The sequence below is a fragment of the Calonectris borealis genome, chromosome 1, assembly GCF_964195595.1.
Source record: "Calonectris borealis chromosome 1, bCalBor7.hap1.2, whole genome shotgun sequence".
In the NCBI taxonomy this organism is placed as follows: domain Eukaryota; kingdom Metazoa; phylum Chordata; class Aves; order Procellariiformes; family Procellariidae; genus Calonectris; species Calonectris borealis.
The window spans coordinates 48587195-48607126 of record NC_134312.1 but is presented as its reverse complement, the minus strand read 5'-3'; the positions used below and the strand labels follow the sequence as shown (position 1 = coordinate 48607126).

At 38.1% G+C, this 19932-nt stretch overlaps 2 protein-coding genes and 1 long non-coding RNA gene across 18 annotated transcripts in view; 2 read left to right on the top strand and 1 right to left on the bottom strand.

Moving 5' to 3' along the window:
- TMTC3 (transmembrane O-mannosyltransferase targeting cadherins 3) overlaps positions 1-2377 on the bottom strand; it is a 28657-nt gene extending 26280 nt beyond the window's left edge. For 2 of the 4 annotated variants that reach the window (XM_075150748.1, XM_075150765.1), the window contains exons 1-2: positions 2287-2377; positions 900-1116 (exon numbers count right to left, since the gene is read on the bottom strand). In XM_075150748.1, coding sequence (XP_075006849.1) covers positions 900-1088 — 189 coding nt within the window. In that variant the 5' untranslated portion in view covers positions 1089-1116; positions 2287-2377. Of the gene's footprint in view, positions 1-899; positions 1117-1807; positions 1946-2286 lie in introns of those variants that run through there. The other 2 variants (XM_075150757.1, XM_075150775.1) reach the window with 2 other exon arrangements.
- Positions 2333-11010, top strand: LOC142082644 (uncharacterized). The gene is made up of 3 exons (XR_012673775.1): positions 2333-2415; positions 3237-3328; positions 10936-11010. It is a non-coding gene; the product is annotated as an uncharacterized LOC142082644 (long non-coding RNA).
- A 119-nt stretch (positions 11011-11129) lies between these two features.
- CEP290 (centrosomal protein 290) overlaps positions 11130-19932 on the top strand; it is a 55330-nt gene continuing 46527 nt past the window's right edge. For 3 of the 13 annotated variants that reach the window (XR_012673745.1, XM_075150657.1, XM_075150656.1), the window contains exons 1-12: positions 11130-13013; positions 13565-13621; positions 14237-14357; positions 14478-14555; positions 15329-15398; positions 15609-15655; positions 16030-16173; positions 16381-16434; positions 17397-17549; positions 17902-18084; positions 18447-18536; positions 18609-18731. Coding sequence is in view for 12 of the 13 variants with exons in the window: in XM_075150657.1 (XP_075006758.1) it covers positions 14256-14357; positions 14478-14555; positions 15329-15398; positions 15609-15655; positions 16030-16173; positions 16381-16434; positions 17397-17549; positions 17902-18084; positions 18447-18536; positions 18609-18731 (1044 nt within the window). In the remaining variant the exon portion in view is untranslated. Of the gene's footprint in view, positions 13014-13056; positions 13622-14236; positions 14358-14477; positions 14556-15328; positions 15399-15608; positions 15656-16029; positions 16174-16380; positions 16435-17396; positions 17550-17625; positions 17706-17901; positions 18085-18446; positions 18732-19932 lie in introns of those variants that run through there. The other 10 variants (XM_075150655.1, XM_075150653.1, XM_075150721.1 and 7 more) reach the window with 7 other exon arrangements.

Below are 19932 nucleotides of genomic sequence, written 5' to 3'. Positions count from 1 at the left end.
AGGGTTTTTTTGGAGTAAAAATATGTTGAAAAGTATTACTTGAAATTTTACTGGGAGGAGTTTAAGAACCCACTTACTCTCAATGGCTACAGGACTAGATGGCATCTGAAAAAGAGTCTGGAAGCTTTCATTACAAGGTTATATGAAAATTATGTATCAAAGTCTATTTGCAGAGCTAGCAATTAGTATCTCACTAGGAACTAATCCTGTATGTTATGAACATAAGGAAGGAGAAGATCACAAGGCAGAATGCCTTGGTAGGCAAAAAACCTATGACTGTCAGAGAATTTTTATTCATTCGCTCAGCAATGGCACCATGTGTAACTTTCTAAACTACATGTAAATCCTTTAGCCATTGCCATTTAATGACGTTTATCAACAACTTTAATGCCAACGCAGCTTTTCAGATAAAAACATAGCCACTCTACATGGGCTACAAACCAAAAACTCTGAATTCACATGAACATACCTACTAAAATAAACTTAATGGATTCAATACTCATTCTTTAACTCCTAGCTTTGTTGTTTAAGAGTGTTACCTTTCCTTCCAGACTGCAATTAGAAATAAATACTCTTGTATGTCAATGTCTAGCTTTTGCAGCAGGAGAAGGGAAAATGGTCAGAGTTGTCCAATTTCGATATTGGAATTAGATAACACACAGCATCTTGAAGCATGATATATGACTTCATTTTCTTACAAGTTCTTTTATTGAACAAAGGGAAAGAATACAAGCAACATCCGTTCTTGATCTTATAGTACAAAACACTAGCACCACTAAATTCCATTGGAAACAAACTATTCTGTTTAAAACCACATTAGGGAAAAAAAGTATAAAAACTCTCCGCAAGGTTTTTTTTCCATTTCCTAACTGCCTCCAAGTGTTTCACAAACAGCTTACCTCAGACATTGGAGTGCCCCAGAAGTCATTCTGAAACAGATTTTTTAACGGAGTAGAAGGATGCAAATCTTTATTGTCCAAAATTGCTGAAACATCATCAAAAACAAAGCCACAAAAGAGACTGTTCCAGTAGCAGGCTGCCACCACACCAACTATTAGTGCTGCTTCCTTCAGGCTTACATCAGCCATCTTCTCTAAGGGTTTTCATGGACAAAAGCTGAAATATATGGACAGAAACATGAGTAGTTTTACTGATTAAAAACTAAACTTGATAAATAGAGTCAAATTAAGACATCCAATATTTTAGAAGTTAATGACACTATATATCTAAAAATCAGTAAGATAGAAAGCTTTCCTCAAGTCTCATCCATCTTACACAATTTAGTGTTTAAAAGAAATACTCTCATTAAAAAGTCTCACCCCTAAAAAGCCCTCACACAAGCTGGATACACTGCTACATTTCATGTTCTACTAATGTCCTGGTTTTGGCTGGGACACAGTTAATTTTCTTCCTAGCAGCTGGTATAGTGCTGTGTATTGGATTTAGTATGACAATAATGTTGATAACACACTGATGTTTTAGTTGTTGCTAAGCAGTGCTTACACTAAGTCAAGCACTCAGCTTGCCATGCTCTGCCAGGTGACAAGAAGCTGGTAGGGAGCACAGCCAGGACAGCTGACCCAAACTGGCCAATGGGGTATTCCATACCATATGACGTCATGCTCAGCATGTAAGGCTGGGGGAAGAAGAAGGGGGCATTCGGAGTGATGGCGTTTGTCTTCCCAAGTAACCATTACGCATGATGGAGCCCTGCTTTCCTGGAGGTGGCTGAACACCTGCCTGCCGATGGGAAGTGGTGAATGAATTCCTTGTTTTGCTTTGCTTGTGCGTGCAGCTTTTGCTTTACCTATTAAACTGTCTTTATCTCAACTCACGAGTTTTCTCACTTTTACCCTTCTGATTCTCTCCCCCATCCCACCCGGCGGGGGGAGAGAGCGAGCGGCTGTGTGGTGATTAGTTGCTGGCTGGGGTTAAACCACGACAACTAAAAAAAGAAGATTGATGATAAATTGTGATGTTTTTAGCAGACAGCTATGCAGTTCAAGTGAATGCTGCAAACTGGAGAAGTATGAAAATTAAGTTCTCTAGAACCCTGAGTAATTTAGCATACAGAGACAGAATACTAAGTTATCAAAAAGGCAGACAGTGTGTTAATTCTTCATGTTTTTTAGGTTTAAAGGTGTTTCTCAAAATATTTCAAAAGCAATTAAAAAACAAATTTCATACATTCTGAAGAACAAACAGGAAACTTGAAGAACTTCATAAATACAGGTGTTCGAGAAGAGGTAAAGGAGGACATCAGTAATAATAAAAAGTTAAACTTACCATTGAAGCTCACACTTTGCTCATTTGCATTTTTCACAGAAGTTCATGAAAAGGTCATTTTTTCTCAACTCTGCCCATTGCTCTGATGTCACTGAATGTTCATGAGAGCCCTGTCTAAACAAAAATAGCGTGCAAAAAAAGACACTACAAATGAACTCTATCTTATATTATTTTCTCTCATCTTGCATAAACTTCCTAAGCGCTAGAAATTATTAAACAGCAGTTTTATGATTATTTAAAAAATAATATGTGGGTGACGTGATCAAAAGGTGAAATTACTATGTATTGGGTTGTTTGAAAACACTCTTCTGCCTTGGAAGAATAAGAAGGTAACTACAGGTCAAAGGCATTCTTTGTGACCCCTGGTTGACACAGTATGGATTACTGCTAACTGTTGGGACCAAAGATATTGAAAAGCTACAGAGTGTTGAACACTGACTTAGTTTTGAGAAAAAGGAGAGATGATTGAACACAACTATATAGCATTTTCCCCAAAACTAGAGAAGGGTAACATCTGTAAGGACACAGAACAGCTAAGATTAGCCGGATAATGTGGATCCATAAATATGTAAGAACACTAGCCTTATGTCTATCAGGGTTCACACATTAAAGCTGATGAGTTATTTGGAAGCTATAGTCTGTTTTATTGTCCTAAGCCCTGAAATGCTGGTGATTTTTTTTGCTTTGGTTTGTTGGGTTTTTTTAATTGTGTTCAGGTTTAAGTACACTATGCTCTAAAAACAGGCCACAGAGATATCTCATTTGTGGTTTACAGCCTGGGCCTGAAAGCACGACAACCATTATCACAACTAGTGCTAAAAGAGCAGTGGTACAGGAAGGAATACATGTGCAACAAGATGCAGGTGCACTTAAACTAAAAACCAGGACAAAGATCATTTAAAAGGAATCAAACCAATCCATTCGGTGTTACTCACATAATGGCAGTGAAGTTTTTTTTTTTCCTTTTGTAGTACTTGGAGCACTTGCTATTGGTGTTACTTCAACCAAGAAAAAGCCTTTTTTCAAAGCTGTCACCACCTTTGTAATAGAAAAAAGGAAAAAAAAATGTTAAATGTTAAAGGATGCTGCTACATGTTTTTGCCAGGCTGGATCAGAGTACTTTAAAACACCAAGCCAAGATTAAGTCTGAACATATTTATGGTTTTCTTGGCAGCCAGAGAAATCTTATTAAAAAAATAAAACAAAGCATACTGCAGGGATACATGAAAACACAGCCCACTTTTGAACTTCAACTCACCAAATTTGTTTAGTTCTCCCCCCAAAGAATGCGGAGGAGAAGAAACTGCTGTTTCTCACCCTGCTAGAAACAGAGTTTGAAATTCCTTGTTTGCAACAGCTTCAGAACCGTGCACTTTCTGCTTCTTGAAGTTCACTGGTTCTACTGTAAAGCAGTAACATCTGAAAAGGACCTACAACATGTAATGATTTTCCAATATAAAAGCCTACTTTTTTTAGACACCGTGTTCCAAAAATTAATGGGACAAAATAATATTGCCACACAAAACCAACTGCAAAGTTTATTTAAATTCACCCTTTAAGAAAAAGCCGCGCAAGGTGAGTAGGTTTTTGGTGACTTGGGACTTCTTTATTAACAATATAAGTTCACCACATTGGTTAAAGCAGCAAGCCCTTCCGGATACTGCTTTGCGTATCAAAGAGTAACTCTAAGGTAATTCTTTAACAACCCTATTTCAGAAACACCTACTGCTACGCAACTAGGAAAAAAAAAAAGGATAGATTCCTAAGTATAGCTTCCTATCAAAAGGAAAAGCTTAACCAACCTTAATTGCTAGCTCCCCAACTACTTTTTGTAGGTTTTTACTTTTCTTTTCCCTACACAGAATATATGTCAAGACAGCTACTTTACTCATCCCTTATTCCTAGGCAGTTCTGATGTTTTTACAAGCCTTTCTTTTTGCTCTGAATTTCTAGTATTTCTTCCACCCGGAACTCTAATTTTATGCCACTACTGACCATGCTGTTCCCTGACAGAGCTACATTTACCTACATGCCGACTGTAGGGAAAACACTGTTTTTATCTGAATGAAAGGGAACTCTTAGGCATAAAGAAATTAAGATTTTAGCTACATCCAAAGTCAGGTTTAAGTGGCTAGCCCACCATCAGAGAAACCTGTTTGAGAACTCCAGAAAAAATTCACCTTTACATCACAATTTTTTAATTTGCAATTCGCCCTCTCTTTTACATGCACATTTCAATCACAGGTATGATTGCAAATACAAGGCTCTAATTTGGTCTTTCAAGACAAGTATTTGAGCCATAGACACTCCAGGCAATTCTGAACAGCTTACTAAGTTTACTGTAAGGAATGAACATATGCAACAAAATGCATTGTTCTGGTTTTAGGAGAAAGTCACATAACATGCTGCTTGAACTGTGGTAACCTCAAATGCATCACACTATATCCCTCTCAAATTTTTGCTGTGCAAAAGCACTAGTAGGTCTTGGCAACAGACAGGCATAATAGAAATCCGGAAGAGCCCCCATTTTCCAGCAATCTGTTTCCAGGGCAAGCACAAAGAGAAAAACGGGAAATGCAAGGCCACGTACAATCCATAGAGCACATAAAACTGTAGCACAGATACTTTACTACTTCTAACTTGCATTCTGGCATTCTAAGGCCTTATTTCCCTGAAATATACTGTAAAGATACATAAAATTAGGAAAATTACTTTTTCCACCTGGTCTGACTACTTGCTGAATTAAAGCATAAATATGGAAAAGATACTGTTGCAGTCCTTTATGTTAGCATAACAAGGCAGATTTTGAGGAAGGCTTACCATCAGAACTACTACTTCCTAACTGCTACTACAGCTGGCTCCACTACCAATCTCCAAGTTTCAAACCTGGAATGATCACCAACGTATTGAGAATGCAAGACTAGAACAGAGGGAGGCTTATAAAAGCTCATCTGTATTTGATAAGCCAGACAAAAGTATGTTTGCCATTAATCTCAGTGGAAAACAGCAATTGCTATTTGGCAGCCAACAGTCTTTTCACGCCAACTAATCTGTTATCAGTTTGATGTTGGAAAGTAAGAAGCCATATAAGGAGTACGCAAGCCTGAGAACCTCATAGATCACAGATGTGCTAGAGGCTGCTGAAGCCTTGGTATGATTGGGCTCCTCAAGTGAGTCATGGTGAGTGGATATATTCCCGTTCTTGCCCAACAGACATGTTGAAATTTGCTATCAACCCAAGTATGGGCTTGCAAGTGCCAGTACTTCACCACTCCTGGTGATGGGTGTATTGATAAATACCTGTAAAACACGCTGCCTAACAACTTGTTTGTTAATACAGGCTTGCTGTGATGGAAAATCATCACTGACTGCTCCAACACATGTAAACAGACTGACTGTCCCTCAAGTTATTTTTTCATCCCACCTACCCGCTACTTTCACAGCTTGTAAGACTGCCCATCAGATACCTTAACGACCCCTTGGGCTGTATGACTGCCAGTTTGTGGTCTACGGAACTGCCACAGAGCCCCCATTTGACTGGATGAAATCAGGACAGACACATACTTTATTACCAAGATCTCTGTTGGATGTTTTAATTTACAACAATATCTGAACATGTCATGAAGAATATACAGCTGAAAACAATAAGCAGCAAGATAAGCCTTGCAAGACAGAAACCGCACGATTGTGGAAAACAGAACACCCAAGCTGTGCAAAACACCTGATTGTTAGTCTAATTTTCTTAAGCTGTTTGGCACAGAAATCTGCATTTTGCACTGTACTGTTTTCATGCGTGTACAGAGACATTAAGTGGAAAGGACAGACAAGAACCAGAGCTCTCAAGCAGGTTTGGCTTGTAAGGTATGTAGTTTTCCTCTTCCAACTTGTTGAGAACCCTCTACGAGTTCATCCAGTCGTCTTCTTCAAGAATTACAGACAAGAGTAAGACATAACAACAGCAACAAAAAACACCAAAAAAACAACCCCAAAACTCTTTTCTAAAAGTAGGAAAACAAAATAGTTCTTTACAATCACTACCAAATCCATGACACTACAGACAGTTTAGCATTGCATACTGCAAAATAATAGTAGTCTGCACAAAAAATTCAACAAATAAAAAATGCATAATGATGTTCTAAGAGTATCCTCAGTTGGGAGATTTGGGAGTGTGGGAGCCATTTTCTGCCCATATGAATTTAGGAAAAATTAGGAAGTATGTATTTAGAAAGGAATACAGCTGCAATCGCTAAATATGCAACAGCTATTTAGCACTCCATAATTAGCTATCACCTAATAAACATGCTATCTGCTACCTTACATCAACAACAGACCCTTGCAGGAGCAAATATATTTGTGTTTAGACACATCTTATTACCTAACTTTAGAAACTTAAACATACATTTAAAATTTTTCTTATACTGGGTAATGGCACTTGCCTCTTGTATACCCTGAAGGGCACTAATAACAACCTCTGTTCTGATGAAGCCTACTTTAAGGAAAATGTTCTATGCAAGTCACTTTTCTTCTTCACAAAAAAAGACATGGGTAGTGGCAGTAATAGAGAATTTGAAAACCATGGCACTTCTGTATGGGAAAAATCTTGTACAATCCACCTAATCCTGCTGAGTATTTCCACAGAAACTAACAGGAACAAACGTGATCATTAAAATTCATCTCAAACAGATGTCCCAATTGCAAAGTTTCAACCTGTTCCAGCTTTTGTATGAAAGCTCTTACTACTCCTGAAAATACTCAGCATAATTGACATATTACTGTTATTTGCAGCTTTTGATACAGTCAATATTTTGAAAGTCAGTTCAAGCTGTTAGAAAACTTTTTTTAAAATTCACCTTATTCACTGTCCATAATAGAACATGAACTACTATGATCTAAAGATTGATTTTTTTTTTTATTATCACATATTTGGAGAATATTTTAATTCACACTTTATTAAATATTCATAGATATTAAAAATACACCTGACACTTTTCAGTCATACCAAGATGTTAACATTTCCAACCATATTCAAACTGCAACAGTTCTCTGGAGATGACAATGTAAGCATCAGCGAAGGAACAGAGTTTGCAACTCCACAGAGTCACTTTGATAAATAGCGCTTCATGTGTGTAATGTGAAGCATAATTACTATGTAAATCTCAAGGAACTTAATTTTGTGTTATATCAATTAGGCTGCTGGAATCAAAAAACAGGCAATTTGCGTATGGATCAGGTAGTTTCTTGAAAAGCTTCGAAAACAAACTAATGAGCATTTATGCACGTACCTGATCATAAAATGTGGGCTTCCCACTCTCCTGTTTGGAGTTCTAAAGCCAGTGAAGAGATAGACATACACCAAGGAGCTGCCAAAGAAGTCATGCACCTCATTGACTCTGGATACATGTACTTTGATAACCACTGAAGGTCCTGAACTGTTTAAAACATATTTACAGTTCACACTGAAAACCATCAAATTACCAAAGGTGGAAGAAAACAAAGAAGTGTTAAAACCACTCCTAGATTTATTTTTGAACAGGTGAGCAACAAATTCATCTAAGAGGTGGTGGCCGAACTGATGAATATCAGCAGAGATATATACAATGAGTTGCCAAACCCAGTAGTATATTCACTTAAAAATCGCATTTTAATTCAGCTTCTGAGGCTCTGCTAACATCCTAATTTGTCTTGCCTACTTGCTACCCTTTCTGTATTTTTATTTTTGGCTAAATTGAATACTCTTTCTGCTGACTTGATACGAGTGTTCAATGACAGAAAGAGATCATAATTTTGTTTCTGTTGCCTCTTTCCAACACAGCCTTTAAATTTATCTTCTCTTAAAAATGTCACTCCAAGGTACAACTCCAGTATGAAACAACTTAGATGCACAGCTGAGATTTAAATGATTGGGCTTGAATCTCATATAGGAGAAGGCAAGCATTTTTTGGGAAGACGGGAGGAAGAAGAATGCAAAACATGCCTGGATTCCCCTTTCATCCTGCGGAGATCCTAGAGCAGAATAAATGTAACAAGAAAAGTTTTATTGTGGCAACCTTCCTCTGCAAATACTACAGGATCAAGAGGAATGGGACTAATCTGAAATACTCTTCATTCCCCAGCAAGGCAATGGCCCCCAGCCTTCTCTTCATACAGTTCTGAAGGATCAACTAGATGAGGAATGGCAGCTCTGACATGGAGCCGGAACACGTGTTGCAGGCCAGAGGAAAGATTTCCCTGGGAGAAGACTGTGAAGAGCTTGCTGGCAACCAAGCAGCTGAACTAACATTCGGGACATTTTAGGACTCTGGTACAAACGAGGATCAAAACATAAAACAATTTAAAAATGGATGAGATGAGGATACTGGTTTAGCTGGTGGTTTAGCTTCAATTTGTTCAATGCAACTGGTGCAACAGCCAGTTGAAATACAAACCACACAGGTATGATTTGTATTTTAAGGTATTTTATATTTATTTTATACCTTAAAATGATTAATAGGATCTCACACTTCAAACTCAAACTTTAGGGGGGCTGGGGGTGTTGTGGGTTTGGTATTTTTTTTTTTGCTACATTCAAACAGTAACAAAATATTACCTTTTATATTTAGAATAACTACATAAAACGTGATTTGTTTCCTCATAAGACACTGATGTAAAAATAGTGTCTCTAAAATAACGCTAATCAACACTCTCAGTGTTCTAGAAATCCAACGGCAGAAACTGCATGTTTGTTAATTCCAAAGAATAAATGAACAAAAGCTACATGGGTGGCATAAGCTGAAAAGACAGCCTTTAGACTCTGCTATGCATGTCCTTATTTAGTATGCTTGGTCTATATATGACTTCTTGTGGTATTTTTGATAACGTTCCATTAGGTCTTTCATATTGCAATTTTTGTATTAGGTCTTTGAAATGGCATACTGTTATCAAAACTGTGGTTTAACATGGATGCCTAACTCTTCTATCAGGGTAGGTCAAGCTGTGTACTATGTAGCTAAAATGTTTTTTGGCTCCAGAACTACAAGCATGTATTTCCATTAAAAGAAGATCCACTTATACAAAGTTTGTCACGCGATTAGATGTGACGCAGAAGAAAAGAAAAACAAATTCACTTGCTTTAAGCCATTCTGTATTTTAAACCTTTTCTCATTTTGTGTGGGGTTAATACGTCCATTCTTTTCACTCTTTTTTTGCTTTTGGAAGTTTTCATGCCCACCTCAAAATCCCCTTTAGTTCTCCATCAATCTTCTTTAACAGCTGCACTACAGAATTATAACCTAAATGTGGTTTCACTACCAGTATACGTAATGGCGTATTTTCTATTGATTCGGTACCAGAACAACACTCAAAAAATGCTGAAGCACATTAAATAAAGCACATTAAAGCTTGTTAACCTAATGAAAAAGATAAAAAAAAAAAAAAAGAGTTCCTATTCACAAGCATCCTAACATCAATGGATTATTTTATTTTCTATATCACAGGAGCATCCATTTCCTGAAAGCTCATCTTGCAGAAAGGCAGCATTATTCTCTGTGGATCACCTGCTCCACCTATAGAAGTCCCTCCTGCTAAGAAATCATTGTTTTACACTTAACCGTAATGAATTTTATTTTTAGTAACATGTCCCATTCATGAAATATAATCCAGTCTTTTTCCCTTCCCTAACTACAAAGTTTGCTTTTCTTACCCAATATAGAGTTGTAATTAGCCAATCCCTGGCTGAGGTATAAGTCTTTACTTTCAATCAAGAATTAAGAGTTATGCCATGACTGGACTAAGTTACATAACTATAGGGAGTGCCAAGCACCTTGCATCTTGTCAGCCTTCATTAAATATCAACACTAATCAAGAGATCGCAACAAAAAAAAAGAAAACAATGAATAATGCAGAAAAAGGCAAGAGTCCAAAGATGACATTATGATCACCTTTCTCTTTCCATTAAGAAATAAAACCAAATCACCTTCAGCTCTCCACAGCTGTTGAATGAATACAAAGATATACACACGCCTCAAGTGGTTGCTGGTTTTCCTTTTTTATTTGAAAAGACGTGTTTGCACCCATTTAGCTAAAACACAGGATCCCAAACTTTTTTTGGCCATCAGATCTCTACCAACGCTTGGACCTCCTCGCTGGCCACCAGTACTCAATGGATCCGAGGAGTTTATAGACGTGATCTTTCCCTGTACTGCTCTGCAAGCTATCTTCTGGGCCCCGACTATTACATACTCACACACAAAGCACACGCGTACCTGGGCAGTGCTGCAGCCCGCCGGTCAGTCAGTCATGCGGGAAAGAGCATGTTGCCCACAGCCCTGGGGCGAGACACGAAACCTACGGCCAGCGCGGGGGGGGCGGAGGGGGCCGGGCAAGCGGCGGCCGCCGCCAGGAAGTCTGAGGACGGAAGCGGGCCGGGCCGGGGCTCGGGCCCGTGCCCCGCTCAAGCGGCCGGGAAGCGTGGCCAGGGGCCGAGGCCGCACCGCGGCCCGGCGCTCAGCGGCGCGGAGGGCTCACAGATGAGGCCCGGCAGGCACGGCCAGGGGAGAGAGGACCACCCGCCGCCGCGGGAAACTACCGCGGGCGGCAGCTACGCCCGACCCAACCCTCCCGTCCCCCAAATCCCATCTGCGGGGGAACAGCCCGCTGCCCGCCGTACCCGAGAAAGCGGCCTCACCGCTACCGGCGCCACCGCCCACAGCTCGCTCCGCCGTCACCGGACACCGCACACGCGCGCAGCGACCCCCCCCCCACCACCCCCCCTCCGGCCAGCAAAGGCTGTCGGGAAACCGCCCCCGCGGAAGGGCGGGCCCCGAAGCATGCCGGGAGCTGTAGTCCCAGAGGAGCCGCGCGGCACGCTGGGACACGCAGTCCGCCGCCAGCGGCGTGGGGTTGCGGCCCTGCGCCGTTGCCCTGGTGCAGCGGTTCGCCCGAGTGGGATCGCGCCCTGCCCCGCCCGTCTCCCCCCTGTGCGGCCGTGCGGTACCGGGACTGCCCGGCCGGAGCGTTGACTTTCCCCGCGCCCACGAGTGTCCGAGTCCCCGGGAGCGGAGCCGGCGGGAGAATTTGATGGCGTCGCCTAGCAGCGGCCTCCGCCGCCACCGCCGTCCTCGGGGAGCGGTGAGGTCAAGGGGCGGGGGGTGCCCGGCGGCCGCGGGCAGGCGCGGCGCTGCTCTGAGGAAGGAGGCCGAGATCGCTGCGCTCGGCGGTGCCGCCGGCCGGGGCGGCCCGCGCTCCCCTGGGAGCGCGACGGACGGCGGGCAGCCGGGCCGGCGGCGGGGGGGGGGCCGCGGGTCCCAGGTAGAAGTGTCCGGGCGCAGGCATCGTCGCAGCGCGGTGCCCGGGGAAGGTTACAGCCGGCAGTGTCTGCTCTCGACTGATGCCTCAGCTGTGCCCCGCGATGAAGGTGGACGCAAAATAAGGCAATCCGCTAATTCGGCAGAGTCAGATGAAATGGAGGCAAAATTGTCTCTCGGCAGCATCCTGGAGGGATCGCGGTCTGTCACGGTTATCATTCCCGGGGCTGGGATATACAAATGGGAAGAAAATAGGAACCCTGCACAAGATCCCATTTTGGTCGTGGCTTTGAAGTTAAGATCGAGTGCTCTGTAGAGCTAGTAGATAAGAGCTAGTCTGGGTAATGTAATTTGAAAATCAGAAGTAGCTTAAACTGAGTTAGTCCTGGTAAACTAATACAGAGTTAGCAGAGCACATCTCCTGAATGACTGTGCTGCTTCTTGGTATTCAGTCTTGCTCTAGTATGCATGACACTGTGCTACGCGCAGTACACACCTTTATGGAAAAAGAACAGCAATTCCTACTGGTACTTAATTTCACTGTGATGATAAGGTATCCGCATGGTAGCTTAGCTGCCTTTTTACGTGGTTTCCTGTAGGCAGCACAGGACATTATTGTTCTGACGGTACTTAAGCATGCCCACCAGACCTCCTTTTCTATCTGCCCTTGCTGAACTTTGTAACATCTGGCCATTTTATGTATATTTGATTCCTTGAGTAAGTCAAGAAAATCTTGCGATAACTAATGTCAAATGCACATCTATTTCACACTTTTTGTAGAGTCGTGATCTCAGTGTCTCACCACACAGATCATCTGTCAACTAAAAGCACAGGTTCTAGTTGAGGGCAAGGGATCAGCTAAATTTTATGATAGAAAACTCTTCAATTAAATAAGTTCTCTCTTATTGTCCTTAAGTATGTACATACTGTGGAAGATACTGTATGCTTAGATTGTGCCCCCCACATCTTACTATAGCTGGTCTCCCCGCAAGTTGGATTATTTTATGTACAGATATCTCTCCTGTTGGATAAAATTTTAGGACTGATACTTTCTTAAGACGTTATTTTTTAAGTTAAGAGAAAAAGAGATTTGAAAGCTGGAAAGTAGGAAGAGATTGACAGTAGTAAGGTTGCTTTCAGAATAGTTTTGATTGTCAGGTATTTCATACCCATAATTCGTACGTCTCATTGTTTAAGAAAAAATTAATATATTTTAAAAAAACAACCCTTCAACAAGTATGTTAATGAAATCAAGTAGTATTCAATTAACTGAAGAAGCAGGAGTGCCAAGATCAGTATGTGCCTGCATGTGGTTTTCTCGTATTTTCCTTTGCTGTCTATGACAAAGCAGAAAAGCAAAAATGTATATATGATGTCATCCTTTCGGAGTCATGGATTATATGGAATGCATGTTTTCGAAAACATTTAGCAAACACTGAAGAAATGGTAAGTATAGGGGAGCTCTCAAGCAGTTCACGTAGTCAGAAAAGATGAGGAAAAGTTGATTTTTATCATCTCTTAAGCATACAGCTGGATTTCAAAGTCTTACAGCTGTTCTTTCAGACTGCTTAGGCATATTTTTGGGGAAAGTAATACTAGTTCAGCCTTTCATTAAGGAACGAGGTTTTAGTTGTTGAGTCTTTAAACTGCTGAATGATGAACAGGGTACATGATGGAACAGATTTCAAAATATCATGCTGAGCATAGAGTATTGTTGCAGTTATTGCTTGAGCTTGATTTTTTTTTCTATAAAATGTATATCCCTGCTGTATCATTAGTTTTTTGAATAATAATGAATTTAATATTCTAGTTAGTTTTCTTTCTTAATTTTCTTAACCATTTATGCCATATTCATAATGTAGGACAATAAGTAGGTTAAAAAATGTTCTGTTTTAAACTTGGCAGAATTTAATTTTCGAAATATTGATAATAAAGGCTAGAGGCAGCTCCAGAGAATAGAATAATCCAGGACTTCCAATCCCTTCTGCCTTTTTCAGATACTGCATTGACTTTCAGGTATATCAGAAGTTACTGCGGCCCACAGCAATCAGTAGGTAAGCAGAAGAACAAAACTTTGCACCACTTTCTGATCAGATTTTTGTCAGTTTCCAGGTTGTTTACCGTCCTTTATCAATTCAAGTATTCTAATCAAAAGAAAGGATATTTAATACAAGAATTTAATGTCTTAGAAATTAATGTCAAGAAATGGATGCTCATAGTATCAAACTAAAGCAGGTATTGGTTTTGTTTTAAATATGAGAAATAATGATTTTGTGACTGTAAAGAGATGTTTATCCTACAAGGGCTGGTTCAAAGGGCATCCAGTTGTGTTTGTTCATTAACATAAAAATACCACATTGAGAGGTGGGGAGGAAAAGAAGGATGTTAAAGTTAAAATAGAGTTTTCACATATGTCCTGATCTTCACAGTTAGTGTCACAAATTCATTGAGTATGCATGATGTAATTTTTAACTTAAAGAAAAATTACTATAGTCTCCTTGTTTGCAGTAGACCAAAATGTGAACACAATGTTAATCAGTGTTACAAAATCAATACAGTTATTAGAATCATCTTGTGTGGTTCAGTGGCCAGTCTCCTTTAAATCATTTGACATAAAATTGATTGGCACTGATAATGTCTGATAATTGTTATTTAAATTTTTGTTCCAGGAAAAATTATAAATTCAATATGGCACCCATTTTAGATTGGAAGAAGCTTATGAAAGTTGATCCAGATGCTCTGCCTCGTCAAGAGGAACTAGCGGACAGATTGCTGGAGACCATGTCCAAGGTACTCAAGGGGAAAACAGAACATAGGGGTTTTGTTATGCATTCTTCCCTAAACTGTCTCTGATTTATTTTGTGGATTTCATTGATATTTGTATAAAAACACTGTTGTCTCTTTCCTTAGGTTGATGGGAAAGACTTAAAAACTGAAACTCCGGAACAACTGATACACCTTTTTAAAATTACTCAGTCGCTAATGAAGGTTTGTATTAATCCTCACTTTCTACAATTCTGCAGATACATTTGTTTATTTTTTGTTTAAATGAAACCATCATTACTCTTTTTTTTTCCCCTTTTCCTGCATTCAACACACTGGTTATTCCTAAGAGCATTTATATGCTAAATGTGTGCTTGCACCACAGTATCTACTTGTAGCTGTTGGGATTAGGGCATGTAGCAGTGGGAAGTAAAGTGAATAGGACTAACATAGTTATATAGTTAAGGAACCTTAGTTTTATAGGTGGAAAATGCAAACAAACATCTCAAAAATTGGTTAGATGTTCTAAGTTATTGTTAATGATTTTAACTTTAATAGAAGCTTTTGTGGTAGGTTGATGTTCTAGGGTAAATAAAAATGTCACTATGAGTGAAGAAACACCACCATCCTAAAAGTGATCCTATAAATCTACTCTTGTATTTACTCACAAATGTACTGAAAGCAAAAAATAACAGCAGCATAGGTTAGCACATTGGTTTTAGAGAGGCTTTTTTACTGTTCTTAATTCTCAGCAATATGCTTTTGAATGCTTAGTTTGCCCTGTAGAATAAATTACTAAAGAAGATATTTGAACAATCTGAACTTCTTAGTTGTCGACATGGGGAAAAATGGGAGTGGTTTCATTTGTTTAAAAAGAGAAAAATCTATGTTCTTTTGTAAGTGTGTTCATCATTTTAAACATGAGGTCTATGGAAAAATCTTTTGATTTACGTTAGTAGTAAATATTTTTTCTTTGTTTACTATACTTTTTTTCCCAGATGAAAGCTCAAGAGGTAGAGCTGGCACTAGAAGAAGTTGAAAAAGCTGGGGAAGAGCAAGCCAAATGTGGTAAGCAAGCCTTTTTATGCTGTTCCTAAATTATTTGTTAAATGTATTTTTTAGGGGTTTTTTAAGTTCCAGGAACTGAATAAAATGCCAGCTGCTCTGAAGTCAATTGCTTCAGTGAAGCCAAATATTTAAAGACTAAGGTTAACCATTGTTGTTTTAGCTACTTTTTACCTTGTTGGGTAATTCACTGTATCTGTTCTATTTTAACAGAAAATCAATTTAAAACAAAGGTGATGAAACTTCAAAATGAATTAGAGGTATGTTTTAAAATTTTGTTAGTTTATAGAGTGCTGTTTGATGGGGTTTTTTAAATGAGGTTTTTTAGACTCGTATTTTAATCTAGTAAAGGGATGTAATAGCCCTACATTTTAGTTAATACTTCTCTTGGCTTTTGAATATTCACCAGCCTCAGGTTTGCAAAGAGCTGTATGTACAATGAATTTTTTTATACTTGAATAAATCCCATTTATTTTTAGAGATTTCTGGGTTTTGTTGAAAGAAGCTGGTGAGCCTTTCCTGTTGCTTTTCCTGAACATTAAGAACGTTAGTCTTAGCATCTGCTTTGTTTTTTCAGTTCTTTCTATTTTGAAGAATTGTACTATATTTATAATGTTATTTTAATGCTCTTAAGATGGCGCAAAGATCTGCTGGTGGTCGTGATACTCGTTTTTTGCGTGATGAGATCCACCAACTGGAAAAACAATTAGAACAAAAAGAGAGACAGTTAACAGATATAGAAAAAGAATTGGAAAAAGAGAAGAAAGTGAATGAACAGGTAAGAAGGACTTCAGCTTGCCATCTCTAAAAGCTGTTCTGGCACATCTTTTGAAAAGTTGATGTTCTGAAAAGAGCCTCTGAAATTAAAAAAACACTGATGAAATAGGACCACTGTGCATTCGTTTTCTGTTTTGTTTCTGGAGTTCTTTGTTTTCATAGTTTGTGGTGTTAGTGCTACATATAAAGGTTTTCCATCTTGTTTTAGCTTGCTCTTCGAAATGAAGATGCTGAAAATGAAAACATCAAATTAAGGAGAGAGGTTAGTAAAGAATTACTGCTGATTTACTGTATTTTTAACTTTATTTATATATATATTATTAGCTTTCTGTTTTTATAATCTTTGGTGTGGCATGACGTTTAATTCCGTTTTAAAACATTTCCTGGTTACTGGTACAAAGAGAATATAGAATTTTAATCATGTTTAGCAAATATATAGTACGTTTGCTCAAATGAAACTTAGTTAATTGAGGTCAGGAGGTGTCTACATGTGAATTTACATAGTCCTACTGTGCATTAATTTTGTCTGGATTTTGTGTTTTGAATTTTTAGTATTTTTCTTAAATGCTATTGTCAAATAGATTTGGTAGGTATTAGGCAGGATTTGGTATGTGCTTGCTGCATTTGCCAAGATTGTCAGATTGGTTAAAATAAAATTATAAAAAGTCAAAAGTTAATATAACAATAAATGCAAAGATAGAGTTAACATTCTTTGTTACTAGAATTTTTTTTTAATCATTCTCTTTAAACATTTTTCTAGTTGTTTTTAGAAAAAATGCATGTTTTATAGCATTTAATACCTGTAATCTTGGCCTCTGAGAGAATAAAACAGACAGCAAAAGTAAAATTAATGTCGTGGGGGGAGGGAACCTTGAGAATCATTCCTCAAAATGCCCTTTTTACGTCTGTGTGTACATACATGCACAGGTGTATAGAAAACTCTGTTTTATTTTGTCTCTATGTTGATTCCTATTTAGTCTTCCTAAAGCAAAGATAATTTCTAATATTTTTCATGCTTTGTCCTCTTGGTCTTGTTCTCTCCTTTTTAATCTGAAGAAAAAACACATAAAGAAAAAGGTGAGGCTTCTAAGTTTTTTAAAAGCAGATTGTAGGAATTTGGATGGGTTTTGACTGTCTTAGCTCTTTGTGTTAGCTTGCTAGAAAAGCAACAACTTGTCTTCAACTCTTCAAAATAGATTTAAGTTTGGATTGCTTTCTGTGCAGAATGAACAATTGCGTCAGGATGTAGTTGACTATCAGAGGCAAATAGATTCTCAAAAAGAAACATTTCTATTACGAAGAGGAGAGGATTCTGATTACAGATCACAGTTGTCCAAAAAGAACTTTGAGCTTGTCCAGTATTTGGATGAAATACAGGTAAAATTTATACATGCTATTGAGTATTTATTAGACTGACAATAGTGTTTTCACAAAGCTTTGTCAATTTACAGATCAAGTCATGTGGAGTAAGGGGATTCATAAAGCATTTGGATTCTGTGATGCATATACTCTGCATCTGTGAATCTGGCAGAGGTAATGAAGTTACTGGCAATGGGAGATACGCCTTTTATTTGCTGTTAGGATTTGTTGAAATTGATCTAGAGCTGAAATACTATCTTCTGTGCTAATTTCATGTAAGACTTTCAAGTCTTACGTTTAAGGTAGCTATCAATTTGTGCTTATTCGGGTATTAAGAATTTTAAAAGCAGCTTTTTTCTTAATTTTGCAGAATTTGACTGAAGCTAATGAGAAGTTAGACATTCAAAACCAAGAAATGAGGAAGAATCTTGAGGAATCAGTGCAAGAAATGGAGAAGATGACTGATGAATATAACAGAATGAAACTAATTGTGCAACAATCTGATATTGTTATGGACCAGTTAAGAAAAGAGAAAGAACAGTACAAATTTCAAGTAAGAACTGACTCATATTATTGAATGTAATTTTTTTAGGTTTATCCTGTATTTTCATATGTTAGCTTAAATTAAAAAATATTCAACATATCCAGTTAAAAACATATGCTCTACTGAAATAACACTCTCTAAAAGTAGTGTGATCTTTACATTTTGTGCAAATTTTAAAACTTGACTGCAGATCACAAACTTTTTTTGTACAAAATGTTAGTCATACTCTGTTCTTAAGAGTCATGACCTTCCCTTGCTGCTGTAATGCTACTCTGTTAAATTGTACGTCCTTGATGTAGTGTGTTTGTACATATATATTGGTTAAGCAAAACATTTTTGTGATGTGATACTCATCCAAATGGCATTTCTAGGTTCAGGAGCTTTCAGACCAGCTGAAAGCAAAGAATGAAGAAGACGATCCACTCATGGCAGCTGTAAATGCAAAAGTTGAAGAATGGAAGGTATTTTTAATACTTTTTATTATTTTTAGGAATTATTTCAAGTGTTCTGATGGTGTTTTATCTTGTTTTCAGAAAATCTTAGCTTCAAAAGATGATGAACTCCTAGAGTATCAGCAAATGTTGTTTAACTTGAAAGAGAAAATGAAAATGGCCCAACTTGATGTAGACAGAAACAGTATACTGGCCCTTCAGCAGGTACAGTCTGTGAGAAATTACACACATAGAAATTACCAGTTGCTAAATATGCTAGTGACCAGATAATTATTTAGTCTTTCATAGTTTGCGAATACCAGAATATGTATTAGTTATGTTTGAAAATTATGGGACAGGTTGATTCATTCCACTACAAAGTTAGCTTAATAGACAATGCATAAAGGAAACTTCTCTTGCTGTATATATGAAAGTACATAGTTGGTTGTGTTACTTTCATATTTATCTTTTCTAACTATTAGTAGAATGATTGCTTTAACATCTAAGCATCCATAATTTAATGTTTTTAAATTATAGCTTAGTTTCTGTCCTCTAAATTTGTTAGTCAAGTAAGAGTTTTACCTTTTAATTTTCTGTGTTCCTTTGTCTCACCTGGTGCCATAGTATTAAGTCTGTGGTTCAGCCCATGATAGAGCTAGCTGAATTTAAGTATCTCTCATATTCATGCAAAATTACATAGTTCTTTATGATTTTGAATTTCCCCACTTTCTTAAGAAACATAAAAAGAATAAATAAATAACGCGACCTATTAGAAACCCTGAAATATACATTATGGAAAGCATACTGTATGATACCAGGATGATTTCCTGCCTTGCTTCAAGTTTTTTTAAATAAATGTGTCATGATATTTGTGTTACATGTTGCGCCCTTGTAAACTGAGCAGTATGGTGAGATATATTTATGCTGCCTTCCAAAACCAGGAACAGATAGCTTCTCAGGAGAAAAAAAAACTTAAGTAAAATCAGCCTCTGATGATCAGAAGAGGAAGACAGCTGAAAGTAACTTTGATAAGCAGTTGTAGAGTCTGGGTTTAGATGACTAGATGGCTGTAGAGGTTGCTTTTTTGGATGACCATCATTAGCATGACATTTTGAACAGTTTTGTGGAAATAAGCATATTTTTAAAGCAGACACTTAAAAATTAAATCAAGTATCAAGTTACTGTACTGTGTTCTAACTCAAAATGGACTGAGCTTGTTATGATTCAGTGTATGTTTACATTCTAAAGGTTATGTTTAGCTCCTTACAACCTTGCTAAGCTCTTTAACCTTTAGATTTGAAATGTGTTTATATTTGTTCTCTAAGAAAGCCTGAGCTTTTGTTTTTCATGACATTGGTATAAAGTAAGATCAGCAGCTCTTGAGATTTTACATTATAATTACTTTCTGTAACTTTTTTCCAAGTTT